Source organism: Trichoderma harzianum (genome assembly GCF_003025095.1).
Source record: "Trichoderma harzianum CBS 226.95 unplaced genomic scaffold M431scaffold_10, whole genome shotgun sequence".
Lineage (NCBI taxonomy): Eukaryota > Fungi > Ascomycota > Sordariomycetes > Hypocreales > Hypocreaceae > Trichoderma > Trichoderma harzianum.
In genome coordinates, this window is record NW_020209258.1 from 104,452 (window position 1) to 117,297 (window position 12,846).

General features: G+C 47.2%; 3 protein-coding genes across 3 annotated transcripts; 1 reads left to right on the top strand and 2 right to left on the bottom strand.

Moving 5' to 3' along the window:
• Window positions 1-3,020: 3,020 nt before the first annotated feature.
• M431DRAFT_209136 (hypothetical protein) lies at window positions 3,021-5,868 on the bottom strand. Its single transcript, XM_024913432.1, has one exon. The coding sequence runs from the start codon at window positions 5,799-5,801 to the stop codon at window positions 3,273-3,275; it is 2,529 nt and encodes an 842-aa protein (XP_024771706.1). The 5' UTR covers window positions 5,802-5,868; the 3' UTR covers window positions 3,021-3,272.
• A 1,427-nt stretch (window positions 5,869-7,295) lies between these two features.
• M431DRAFT_522101 (hypothetical protein) lies at window positions 7,296-8,783 on the top strand (the record flags this gene model as incomplete). Its single annotated transcript, XM_024920495.1, has 1 exon — window positions 7,296-8,783. The coding sequence occupies one exon, from the start codon at window positions 7,296-7,298 to the stop codon at window positions 8,301-8,303; it is 1,008 nt and encodes a 335-aa protein (XP_024771707.1). The 3' UTR covers window positions 8,304-8,783.
• On the bottom strand, window positions 8,595-10,234 carry M431DRAFT_7497 (carbohydrate-binding module family 1 protein; the record flags this gene model as incomplete). Its single annotated transcript, XM_024922290.1, has 3 exons — window positions 8,595-8,966; window positions 9,027-9,723; window positions 9,786-10,234. 3 exons carry the CDS (start codon window positions 10,232-10,234, stop codon window positions 8,595-8,597), a joined length of 1,518 nt encoding a protein of 505 aa, XP_024771708.1.
• Between the last annotated feature and the right edge of the window lie 2,612 nt (window positions 10,235-12,846).

Genomic DNA, 12,846 nt, shown 5'->3' on the forward strand with positions numbered 1-12,846 from the left:
GGCGGAAGAGAACGGCGTCATAATCGTCGACTGGCCGCCTTATTCGCCCGACCTAAACCCTATTGAAAATCTATGGAAACTGCTCAAGGAAAGGATATGCAAGAAGTATCCGGAACTATCGTTAATGCCGAAGAATTTGACATCAATTCAACGGCTCTGCGAGGCCGCTGTGGAAGTCTGGGAGGAATTTAATGACGACCTCTTGAAAACCCTCGTCGAGTCGATGCCCCGCAGACTCGAAGCCGTTATTGCAGCACGCGGCTGGTATACTAAATATTGATATATATGGATAGAATCCTTACGTTCTAGCGAATCTAATGGTCTAGTTTATTTTTAAATTGGATTTAATTTGGCTGCGCAATTCGCGTTTTTAATAATGTCGTGATACTTGGGAATTTGGTGTTTAGTGGGGCTCGTCTTCACTTTTGCTGACCCACTGTAGCTACAATCGGGAATGTAGGACTGTGCGGTATTACCGCGTCGTAGTAGCGTGGAGTTCAGCAGCCCCGCCATACTCTCCCACCAAAACATTGGATTCACCCAGTTAATCTGAGAGTATTAACTCGCACCTAAATAAGAGTACAATTTTCTTCTCTTTTCTCTCAAAACTGAATTTTATGAATGTTATGATTTACATTGAAGTCAGTCTACAACCCCCTTTAATTATGATATAGAGCCACAAGGTATAACAGTCTATGTTGTGCTCACTCATTCTCCTCACATGCTGCTTTAATAAAATCGACCGTCTTCTGTAGTGGGTGGCTTTTCTTGCCCACTTCCCTCATTGTGAAAAGATATATCGCTGTTGCTTCCGTAATAACGTTGCTGCTGGTTGTAATAATTCGGGTATCCCTGGCCCTGATACGATTGTCGCGCTCTGTCTGGCGGTGGCTGTGCCGTCTGAGAACCGTACCCGTTATACCGCGCTGGAATGCTACCATCATATGCAGAATACCGCTTCGTCTCCTGGTTCTGAGCGTCACTGGCGTTGGAATTATTGTACACTCCCATATTGTGATACTGTCCGTATGGGTGAGCGCCTGTCTGTCCTGGGTATGCTGTGAATTGCTCTGTCGGATTATTCATTGGAGGAGGCGATTGTTGCGATGGGCTGCTGTAAGGAATCCCGGTTTGCGGCATTGGGGCTTGGAAATGGGCACCGGGGTCCGCCCTCTGAACATGTTGCGGTGCAGGTTTCCGTCTAATGACTTCCAAAGGCGCTGGGGCTGCCATTTGCGCAGACACATCACGAATACTGGCAATGGATTCCCTCTTTGGGATGAATGCTGAGGGTTCATGAGGCGACCAGCTATTTGTTGGCTGAATAGAAGCGGCGTCATAGTTAGCTTGAGGAGGCGACAGAGGGACCGGAGTTTGAGACGCAAATAGGGCGTGTGTAGCCTCAGCGACTGCTGAAACGCTGAAAACTTCGGGATATGTCGAAGGTTCAATATCTGGAGAGGCTGTCTCTGGGGCTGCCTCTACGGTTGTCTCTACGGTTGCCTCTACAACCGTTTGAGAATCGATGGCTATAGCTGGCTCGGAATTCGTGTTCTCATTCGGCTGGGGATCGCTTGCAGCCCCATCTCCGTCAGTTAACTGAACAGCGGAATCCGGCATAGCATTTAATTCCGAGATCTTTGGATGTTCATCCTCGTAAGGTAATCCTTGTTTGCTCACGTTGGCCGACCGAATGATGCTCTCCAAGGCGACATTGCCTGAATCTGCAGCCGTCTTAAGAGCGTCAAGAAGCACGGTAACGCGGTTAACAAGCACCCCCAAACATTGCCACTGTTCGCTTGAAGAGCCAACAAACTCATCTTGATCCTCATCTTCAGATTGTTGGGTGGCTTCAAAGGCTGTCTGAAGTGCATTCTTGTTTCTCTTGCTAGAATGCATGATATCAGCCCCGTTATCCAGCAGAAAGGTCACAGCCTCCACATCACCACGTCCGGCAGCTACAATCAAAGCAGTGTCGCCGTCATTATCTGGCAAGTTGATATCCGCCCCTGCATTGAGCAGCACCTGTAAGGATTCCTTTGGCAGATATGCGGCAGCATTTATGAGTGGTGTTGAGGAGTCGTATCCTCCAAACACATCCAGGTCTGCTTTGGCATTGACCAGCATCTCCAAGATGTGAGCCTCACCACGCTGGCACGCCGCGACAATGGGGGGCGAGTCTGTCCCGAGTCCGAGATTTGGATTTGCGCCCTTCTCCAACAGTAGGGATACAATATCGGATCTACTCGATTCGCAGGCCCCCTGAAGCGCGGTACCTGCTGCGAAGTTGGCATTTTCGGTGCATGCGTTCACCTCAGCTCCCCGATTAATGAGCTCTTGGACAATTTCATAGTGTCCTTCAGCAGCGGCAGTTTGCAATGCCCAGCCATTTTCGTCGTTGATATCCGCACCGGCATCCAGCAGCAACTGCACCATTTCCATGATGCCATCAAACGCAGCCGCCGTTAAAGCTGTTCCGTACTCTTCCCCTGTGGCATTCGGATTTGCGCCAAAGCTCTGCAACAACAGTCTCACAGTCGTTACTTTCTCTCTGTCGGTCGCATTATAGAGGGCGTCGCTCAATGTTTCCTGTGTTATGGAACCGTTTGCATATTCCCAAGCCAACTGTAGCATTTTGTCCTGCGGTTCGCTGCACGTTGCAGCTTCGGTAAAAAGGCCATTGACATCTAAGCCTTGGCGATGGTCTAAGAGAGACTTCACAATGTCCCAATTCCACTCTTCAACTGCAGAATCTAGAGCGGATTGAAATACATCTGTCTCGTGACCAAAATTGAGTAATTTGTTGAATACTTCAATTCTTCCGGCAGCGGCAGCAGCGATAAGCGCTGCGCTATAGTCTTGAGGAGGTAGTTTGTCTGCATAGCTCTCAATCAAGTACTCGAACATCGAATAGTCGGCTAACAATGCTGCCAAGGCAAGAGGGCATGGGACGTCTTCATCATCCGACTTGAAAGTTAGTGACACATTGTGCTCCACGAGCAGCTCAACAGCTTCACGGCTCCCAGAGGAAATGGCTGCGTTGACAACTGGCCCAATATCATTTGCAACAGCGTTCGGATCGGCGCCTCTTAAGAGCAGCTTCTTCATGACTTGGATGTGTCCGCCGAATGAAGCCATATGCAGTGGGGTTTGTTCGTGAATCTCTGCAGCATCGTCGATTACTGCACCGCGGTTAAGCAGTTCCTCTACAATATTGGGTCGGCCTAGAAAAGCAGCGAAATGCAGCTTCCGATGTGTTAGTCTTTAAGATATCATTTAATAAACATCCTCATGGGGCTTACCGGAGTATTGACTAATGAGTCTCGCTCTTTGATCTCGGCTTCATGGCCATTGCGTATAAGAGCTGCAACTAGTTGTCGGAAGCCAATTGCCGCCGCAACATGTAATCCATTGAGCGTCTTATAGTCGAAGTTATCAAATGTGGTCGTCATGCGCGCGTACTCGATCATCCAACGACGCCGAATCGTAGAGTCTGGTTTCCAAAAGTCATCTTCGAAACTTAAATCTTCGGCAATCTCCAGAGTCGCGTTGCTGGCATGGTGTAGCCAATGCTTAACAGTATAAGCCAAGGCTTTGTCTTTGACCATTTCTACTTCAGGATCGTCCTCTTCTTCGTCTTCTTCGTCCTCATCTTCATACATTTCTTCGCTGTCCGAGTATTCGTCTTCGTCATCTTCGTCATCTTCGTCGTCATCGTCCTCCTCCTCCTCATCATCCACTTGCTCGGCGGCACTGGCATGTTCGGATTGAGCTTCGTCTTGGTCAGGGTTATGCTGGTCATCTTTGTCGGAGATTTCGGCCGCTGATTCCTTAGGGGCCGGATCCGGCATGGGGAAATCCAGAGTGTCCTTAATATGAGTGAAGCATCGTAGAGCTATCACACCGTGTTGCCACTTGATTTCCTCCTTAGACAATCCGAGTAGTTCCTTGGCATTCTCTGACAAGTGCGTCTTTACAATTATGTTAACAAAACAAACAACAGAGTCAGCTTTACTCGTTCGCTTTAGATATAGAAGCGGTTTGCATTGCTCAATCAATTTGCGCAGCTCGCCCTTTTCCTGATCTGTAGAGGTTAGCCCTGCGAGCAGACTAAGCTCTGATTCGGTAGGATCTTCATAGGTCAACACCAGGGCACGCAGAATTTCCTTGACTTTTTCGACGTGGGCCTCATTTAGCTCAAATATTTGACGCCAGGAATGGTCCAGTAGTGTCTTTAAATCTTGAGGCATGTTCTCGAGAATCTTTCGAACTCTCAGGTCGCTTTCAGTGTTGGAAAGCTCTCCTAGTTGGATACATGTGATGTCGATCCACTGGGTATTTTGGGCGCGCTTGCCTACCAGACTGCTGGCGAAGTATGCGAGAGCTTTGTTGTATTGCTTTTGTTCTCCAATTGCCGAAATCATTTTCTTGGCATGTTTTCGCAGCTCCAATTGAACTTGATTCTCGTATCTGCTGTCTTCCAAGTCAATCACGCGGACGCCGTCGACCTTGAGGGCTGCGTCAACGTTATGGGACTCTCGACTGGTGATGAACCACCGAGTCGGGACACGTCTGGAGCCCACAGAGCTTAGAGCTTCCAGCTCCCCTGCGATAAACTTCATCAATTTGATGGTTGAATCTGATTCGGCGGGCAAAGCATGAAGGTTGTTGAGCACGAAATAGACCCTGCTGCCGATGAATTCATCAGCGAGCATATCTTGAATTGATTGCCACATGTTTTCAACAGTTATTTGGGCTTGCTGTGACCGACTCGCATCATCTTTTCCCTTTTTCTTGGTGAATATCTTCGCGTATGGTGCGAGCGTCTCTTGTTGGTTGATGAGCTGCCTTATCACAGACTTCAAGACGTCCTCAGCGGTAGAATAGTCTGTTGTCGTATCACAGAAGAAATACACAAGGAGAATTGGGCCCTGTCCGGTATCGTTCTCTTCATTCTCGCGTATTAGCTTCTCAATGCCTTGCAGGGCAGCCATAGCGGCGTTGGTTTTGCCTCGGCCTTCGCGACCACGGACATATAAACAGTCCACCGTCTGAGGAGGCTTCTCTTTGTCACCATCTCCTGTGTATCGCAGCCACTCTAAGTATTCAGCTTCTTGAGGTATCCACGACGAAGGTGTGAAGGATTGTGATAATGTTTTTCTCTTCTTTTGAACTTGGGCGCCGTCTAGTGCTTCCATTATACCGCTAATCATGGCGCGGTCAATGTCTCTCACCGAGTTTAAGCGATTCCTAACGGATAGCTGAGCTCCGTGGATGATCTTTTTCACTGGATCCCGCACCATTTGTGTCCATCGATCGTCTTTTGGGCCATCAAACTTTACCAAATCGCGGTGATTGCAGGCCAAACCAAGCTCTTCAACTCCAGGGAGTGTTGCAGAGTCCCGGTTGACGAATTCGGCATATTGCTTTGGTATAAGATTCTTGGTAAGCCCAAAAAGGCTTGGAAGGCCAGCCATTTGAGAAAAGTCAGTTGGATGCTCTTCCCAGAAACAGAACAAGTCGATTTTCGGATTGATTTTCCCCACTAGACGCATAAAATCATGCTTGAGTTGTCGTAGTTCCTCATCGCCTGGCTTCATGAGCTCTAATAATTTTGATGAAAATGCTACGTCCACCTTTTCTGCAAAATGGGCGTACATTGCTGCCACAGCCGCAACAGGAGCGCCGCTGAATGGAGTGCCAAAGAAAATGCACGCGGTGATTGCCTCAAACATGATGGGAAATAGATCGCGACGAGAATCTGCAATTGTGATCGCCTTTGCGACTACTAGACCGCCCATGCTATGTCCAATGAATACGATCGGTCTCCGTTGGCATTTCTAATATCTCTCCGTCAGCTAGAATCACAATCAAGGGCTCGATGACTTACTTCTCTCTTGCTCCTCAGTCCGACTAATAGGCCCATGGCAATATTGCCCATGAATTGTTTCACCTTTAGCTGACCCGTCCATGCTGAGTCGTACATATAGAGCAGCAATCGAGCCCGTGGGAAATCCCTTTGCAAGCCATCTGCGTGTGTGGTCCAGTTGAAATCAGTCTTACTAGACTTCCAGCTATCTTCTGGATTGGCTCCTAATCCTGGGACAAACACAATGCTATGGCAGCTGTTAGGATAAAATAAAATAAAACCGTTTACCAATAATTGGGACGTACTCAAGATCGGGGACAATATTCCCTTTATCAAGTGGATACAGTTCTTTGATGCCTTGCTGTACAATCTCGTAGCCCTTTTGCTTCTTCGGTGCGGCTGGGTTTAGGTTGGGATTGGGTCCTTTTCGCGTTCCTGATCGTTGGACATTTGCCGACCGCCGCACGGTTGTCGATCGCTGTACTTCAAGAGACATCTTGAGAACTTGGAGGGGGTTTTTTTTTTCCTTTTTTCTTTTTATCGCATTTGATACAAAGCCAGTTATTTAGAATTGTTCTGGCAAGCGTTGGTTTATGATTCAATTGAGGCTCAAATGAGGAGCTGCCTCAGAGAGCTCCAGGGGTCCGTCGTTCCTTAGGCAGAAACTTGATGTGTCAAATTTCCTTACCTGCTATTCATTGTCAGATACTATTAACAGGGTGTCTAGCGGCTCTCTTTGCATGGCCCCCAAATTTTCCCGTGCGGCTGAGTTGAAATCTTGATAAAATATGGGTCTATTGCTTCATCTCATCAGTCAATACAATCCGCAGAATCGACTGAGTTGTAAACTGTTTCTAGCGCATAGTCTTTTTTTTTACCGATGGGAACTATGATCATCATTAAATGTCTTCTTGACGGGATTTCTATAACGGCCGTTGACTAGGTATGTTGAACCCATTCTCAAACTATCACACCTCCATTCATTGCGGCTTGTTTATTAATTTCCGCGACAAATGCGGAGTGCAACCCACTGAGTAGCCTCTTAATATCCCAGCTGACGCCCCTACAACCAACCATCGTGGCTAGTACATGTATCCTGGCCTGGCCTGGAACCATGCGGGCAAATCCATCGCGCTCCTCTGTCTCCGTTCAAGTTTCTTCAACAGCCAATAGGAGGACAATATATTATAAACTCAGCCTTGAGAGTGCTAGGATCAGAGTCAGGCTTCTGCTGTCTAGGCAGCCGGCGGAAATTACGAAAAGAGCAGTTCCTTGAAGCGTGAATTTATAATTAACTGTCTCCTTTGAGCAGTAGCAATCGTAAACTTTTAGTTCGCCCAGGGATTCCATGAGGCCAGCCCTACTTGGGGGCTTCAAAATCAGCCAGATCCCCGTGGTAGCTCTGTACGGGTGATGACATTCCGCCATGGCTTCAATCATAGAGAAAGCTCCGCCTTTTACGATTCAATTGGTTGGCCCGACCGTCGAAGAGTTTAACAGGGATACGCAAGACGCAGCACAACTGGCGAGAATCTTGCCAGCAACCGCTCGCTCTGGGAGAGACGAGATCTTCGGCCCTACCAGCGACTTACAAGAATTCTTGCAGCAAGAGCTTTTCGTGAGAAAGATTAATGCTGTTCAAGATTGGTTGTGGGCCTGCGGCCGACCTATGCCTCCTCGGCCCTTGCATCACCAACGAGTGCTCTCCCGAGACATCATTGTTACAGAGAACCCGGAACTGCATCTCATATGGGGTCCTCAAGGAATTCACTTGAAACCACTGCCGGAATATCTGCTAGATTCCTATTTTTGGAAACAACACATTCTGTCAAATGCGAATCAAGAACACACTGAGCTGGAGCAATGTGCTCGGGGATTTTTATTCTCGTACTGTGCTCTCATCGGACACTATAGCGATTTTCGCATCGCACGCGAGAACGGACTATTACCAGATGCCGTGACTTGGGAGTACTGGAAGATCCTTTCGAGTCAAATCTTGCAGCAGCATCGCTATTCTACAGTCAACCCCAGGTACTGGTACGGCGAACTCCGGTTAGGGCGCTTGAACAAGATATACCGGTTTCGAAAAGGTCATTTATTGAGAGGATACTCTAGGATATCTGGTTACGCCATTTACGGAGACTTGATTCGCGACAACTTTGCGTCACTAATTACCGTGCTTGGTTATGTGGTTATCGTCTTAACAGCAATGCAAGTCGGCCTGGCCACGGACAAATTGGTTTCCAACAGTGCCTTCCAAGCCGCTAGTTACGGTCTTACTATATTCTCCATCATTGCGCCGCTAATTTCTGCTGTCGCTATTTTATTTTTTGTTTCCATTTGGGTAATCAGCAATTGGCGCGCTACTAAGAACTTTGAGAAACGGAGATTCGTGGAAATGGGAGTAGAGCCGTTTTGGCGGGATAAGTACTGATGATCAAAAAGTTGTCATGTAGCCCAAAAAGAGAATCAGTAGCTCAGCAAATATACTTTTGTAAAGAGTTCCATGTTCTTTCTATATAATGCTTTTATAGCAAGGGGTCAATATGCTTTGCGAAAGCCATTTAGCTAAGCATTCATCGCAACACCAAACAGCCATAGTTCCAAATCAAATGACCGTCTTTGCTAGCATCAGAAGTAGATACAATAAAAATAAATCCTACATCTAGTTGAAGATGAGACAATCCATCTACAACCTAACATCTCAAGCCGCCGCCAAAGCACCTTACAGGCACTGAGAGTAGAATGGGTTCAGAACCTGGCAAGTGTAGCCGCTAGCGCATCTGGTAGGTCCGGTCCAGCCAGTTCCACCACACTGGCCGTAGTGTGTCTGGGTGGCGGTGGGGGAGCTTCCAGTGCTGGACGGAGGAGCCCGAGTGGTTGAAGTGCCGGGAGGGTTGCTGCCAGTGTTGCCACCAGTGCTGCCAATGGGTCCGAAGCGGATGTTGGAGTAGATAACCTTGGAGTTGGGTGACTGAGCTTCGACTTGGGCGGGAACACCAGAGCTGGTAGAGCAGCTTCCTCGCTTGGCGCCAGGGGTGGAAGCAGTGGCGTTTGTTGGGTAGGTGGAATCCAACCAAAGCATGTTGACCGCGTACTGCGTGAACCAGTCAGTAATGTAATAGAAATCATATCAACTATTATGTTGTAAACTCACATCATCCCACAAGCTCATGACCAAGACCATTCCGCCCTGGAATGCCTTGTTGATCTGGGCAAGGCCGCCCTTGTCTGTGAATGAGGTTCCGCCGAAGGCTGTCTGCTCAGCTGCACAGTAGTCGGTGTTGATCGTGTTGCCAGAGTAGCTGCCGACTTGAGCGTTGGGCTGCTGGAACTTGACTCCATTCTGGACATAGTATCGGCTAATTGAACCGTCGGTGGCGAACTGGGTCACAACGGTCAATTTCTTGGTGGTGTCAAGAGCGAATGATGAACCGGGTCCGTAGAAGGAGGTGTTGCCCAGACGGTATGGGTTCCAGTCGCAGCCATCAGGGTCGCAGGTGCCACCATATCGGTCATTGGAGTAAGTTCCACCGCAAGAATCGCCACTGCACATCGTCTGGCCGACAGTCTCGCAAGGGTGAGGAGTAAGAGCCTCAGAAATGGAGTTTGCCTCCCAGATATCCATCTCGGAGCAGCAGCTTCCGTGGCCACCAACACCAGTGTTGGCGTTGTTGGAAGATGGCTCCCAACCCTCAACGTTGGCCTGACCGTTGATGAACTTCAGGTCACGAGGGCACTGGCTGTCACAGTAACCTGTGCCGTATTTGGCACCGGCAGCATTGCCGGGGTACTTGCTCTGGCCACCATCGGCGTCCATGGAAACGAAGTACAGCGCTCCGTTCAAGCCACAACTAGCAATTATTTAGTCCGCGAACTGTGAAACCAACTGTGATGTTAGATTGTGATTACTTACGGCAGTTGGGAAACATCAACGTCAAAGGAGAACTCATTGCCAGAGAGCGTGAACTCCTGGTAGGTAGAATCATTTGCCATCAAGTAAAGACGGGAGCCGACATTCGACGCAGTAACAAATTGAAGGGTGAGAGCGTCGCCGCTGGTGGTGACTCCGTAAGTGCCCGAGTAGTTGGCTCCATCCAAACAACAGTTCTTGGCACAAGTCGCATCGTCGGGGCACAAGGTTGAGCTCCAGGTGTTGCCATCGTAGCAGTTGGTGGTGCTCTTGGTATCGTGAGTCCAACGCCAGTTTGCATCAAGAACCACAGAACCTTGTTGAGGTGTGCAACCGGAAGCTGTGCATTTCTGCCATGTCAGAGGTGGGTGAGTCTCTGCTTGTTGGGTGCAGACCTGCTGAGCACGAGCAGCAGCCAGGAAGGCCGAGATGGCGGCCAATTTCTGATACATGATGTTCAGCCTTTCGTTACTTAAGATGATGTACACAAAGATGATGTGTAATACTCTTGGAGTATCCGAGCTGATGGAGAGATGGAGAGAGATGGAGATGGTGGAAAGAGCTTGGGCTATATATAATTTTCTTGTCACAGACATGAGAATAATGAGGCTATCTTTGCCGGCTATTATTGCTGCCTAAGCTTCCAATTCACATGGTCAATCGGCACTACAACCTGGTCATTTACTTGCAATATCCATTTTGCTGCACGGCAAAAGCAACAATGCACTCCTACCACACCGAATACCTTCCGATCACTAACTAGTTTGAAGGCCCGATTTCCTTAGGCAGATTAAGTTGGTTCAATTGCCTGTACAGAGAAACCACGGTATATTTCGAGTACATACTCCAGTGATCACGGTCCGGCAATGATTCACAGATCTCGATACGAGACCTCATAAATTATTATCTACTTCATTGCTTTTTAGCTACCAAACTTCCCAGCCAATCAAGTAGCTAACCGGATATAATGACGCAGAATTCACTCAATGCTTTATATTTTACTCAGCATCATCTGTCTTATTGTTGGTCCTGTTATTGCAACGTCTTCATACACTATTGCTTCAAAAGCAACCAACGGCTCTCGGACAGAGTGAGATTAAAGATGAGCGGAAGAGAACAACGTGGGGAAGTGGGGCCTATCCTTTCTTCTGTACCTTCTTAGTAGTTGCTAAATGTTTAGCCACTTAATTGGTGAATTTTTAGCCGCTAGTTTATAATATCTTTAGCCAATAGCCCATCTACTTTTAGCCACCGGTTTGTAGTCTTCTATAACGTTGCATTGACACACGATGAGACCCAATTGAAGGCAAGGGCCCAAAGCATTGCCTTGATTGAACACTTGTTATAAGTGGATATCCGGAATATGTTATCCATCATGTTCGTATCAGTGAATCTCATGAAAGTTTTACCTTGGAGCTCTATGCTCCGAAAGACTACCTAGGTAGGCTGGGGAGCAAATGTCTAATGCGGGACAGATTGTCGCAACCCATAGTAAGTGGTAGTGAAAATGGAGAAAGCATAATTACCCAGTAAGAGACCGTGGCTATTGGCTGTAAGGCGGGGTACAGCAATCTCCAGGCTGAGCATCCCGGCGTCGTAAACTCCATGGGCCCTTATTGCCTATTTAATTATTCCGTTTCGTTCCTCACAGGAATATCCGAGCACAGTCACCTTGCATGGCTGTCGTCCGCCAATAAGAGGACTCCTGCTCCTGGATAAGATGAGGCTCGCCACTTATAGTTTCTGCCTCTATTGAGGCTGGTTAGCCTGATCTGTTACGGTTTGGTGTTTATTATAGCCGTTTTATAAAAGCTCTTCAGGCGTCTCCATTATGCGGATTGGCCGAAAGTTTCGGGGTATTGTAAAGTCACATTTCATGAACGGATAAACCGATCTACCTAATGTCCACATGGGGCGTTATATTTGTATCAAGATACGCATGTTTGTGGGCCTGTTTTAGCTTCGTCATTTCTGATCACCAACAAGCGACTGAGCCGTTACCTATAGTTGGATATATATATTAAAGCAAAGATGGGCCGCCTACTAATTCGACATGTTCTTTGTTTCTACTGCTGAGCTTTATCATATTGCTTATCGGTATAAGCGACTGCACATCATTGACCACGAGGTGATTTTACGGATGCATCCTTTACATCTCATGAAGTAGACTTGGACATTCAGCAATCGATACACACTGACAGATGAGTCCGAGAAAAAACACCAAATGGTTGAACTATGAGCTGAAATCATTGGAAAAGAGAAATTACGATGATATGTGACGTATTCAAGTGAAAATATGCATCGAAACATCGTTGTAAGAGGATATTTGTTTTGCTCGTATAGTATTGGCATTTTCCCATCTTATACTTTCCTGGAGCCTTCTTCCCATTGTCAAATAATGTGGCACAACTTCATGCTCTTGCTCATACCAGTTTCAAAATATGTACATATTCGGTACTATTGAGTTGATGCATATCCGATCTGGAGTATCAGAAACCAATAGGAAACATTCCTACATGTACTCCATGGCAAGTTATATGCCGTGATAATGTGGTTCCATAAAGCTTAGAACTCCATGTAAAATGTAAAATGCACTTGTACATATGATATGAAATCTGCTGAGTTTCTTGAACTTTGTGAGGCGCTATTTCTACCATAATGGTGGGTATCTCACGTAGCTCTGACGCGTCTTCATGATAGTGGGTTTAGGTAAAGTATCAAGAATGAGTGAAATGATAGAGAGGCTTTCGAATTACCTTTTTAAATGAACGTTTTCTATATGCTACAACTATCAGTGTGACGAATACATTTGATAAGACACGTTTCAACGGGTTTTTGAAGTCCAATCATGATATTGCATATTGATACCCTACAACGTGATTCTATATGCTATTCCCAGCACTGCCGATGTCGTTATATGTGATCATCATCTTAAACATCGTGTCAGTATAGATACGGTACAGTACAGATGTAGTGCATAGTGGATGAAATTGTAGCCGAAGGCATAATTAAGGCTATGCGTATCCTTCTTCACATCTGGATTATCAGTAACGGTGCTGGCATC

Excerpts from the sequence above, each read along its gene's own strand:
- M431DRAFT_209136 (XM_024913432.1), bottom strand. The coding sequence starts at position 5,801 with ATGGGCGGTCTAGTAGTCGCAAAGGCGATCACAATTGCAGATTCTCGT.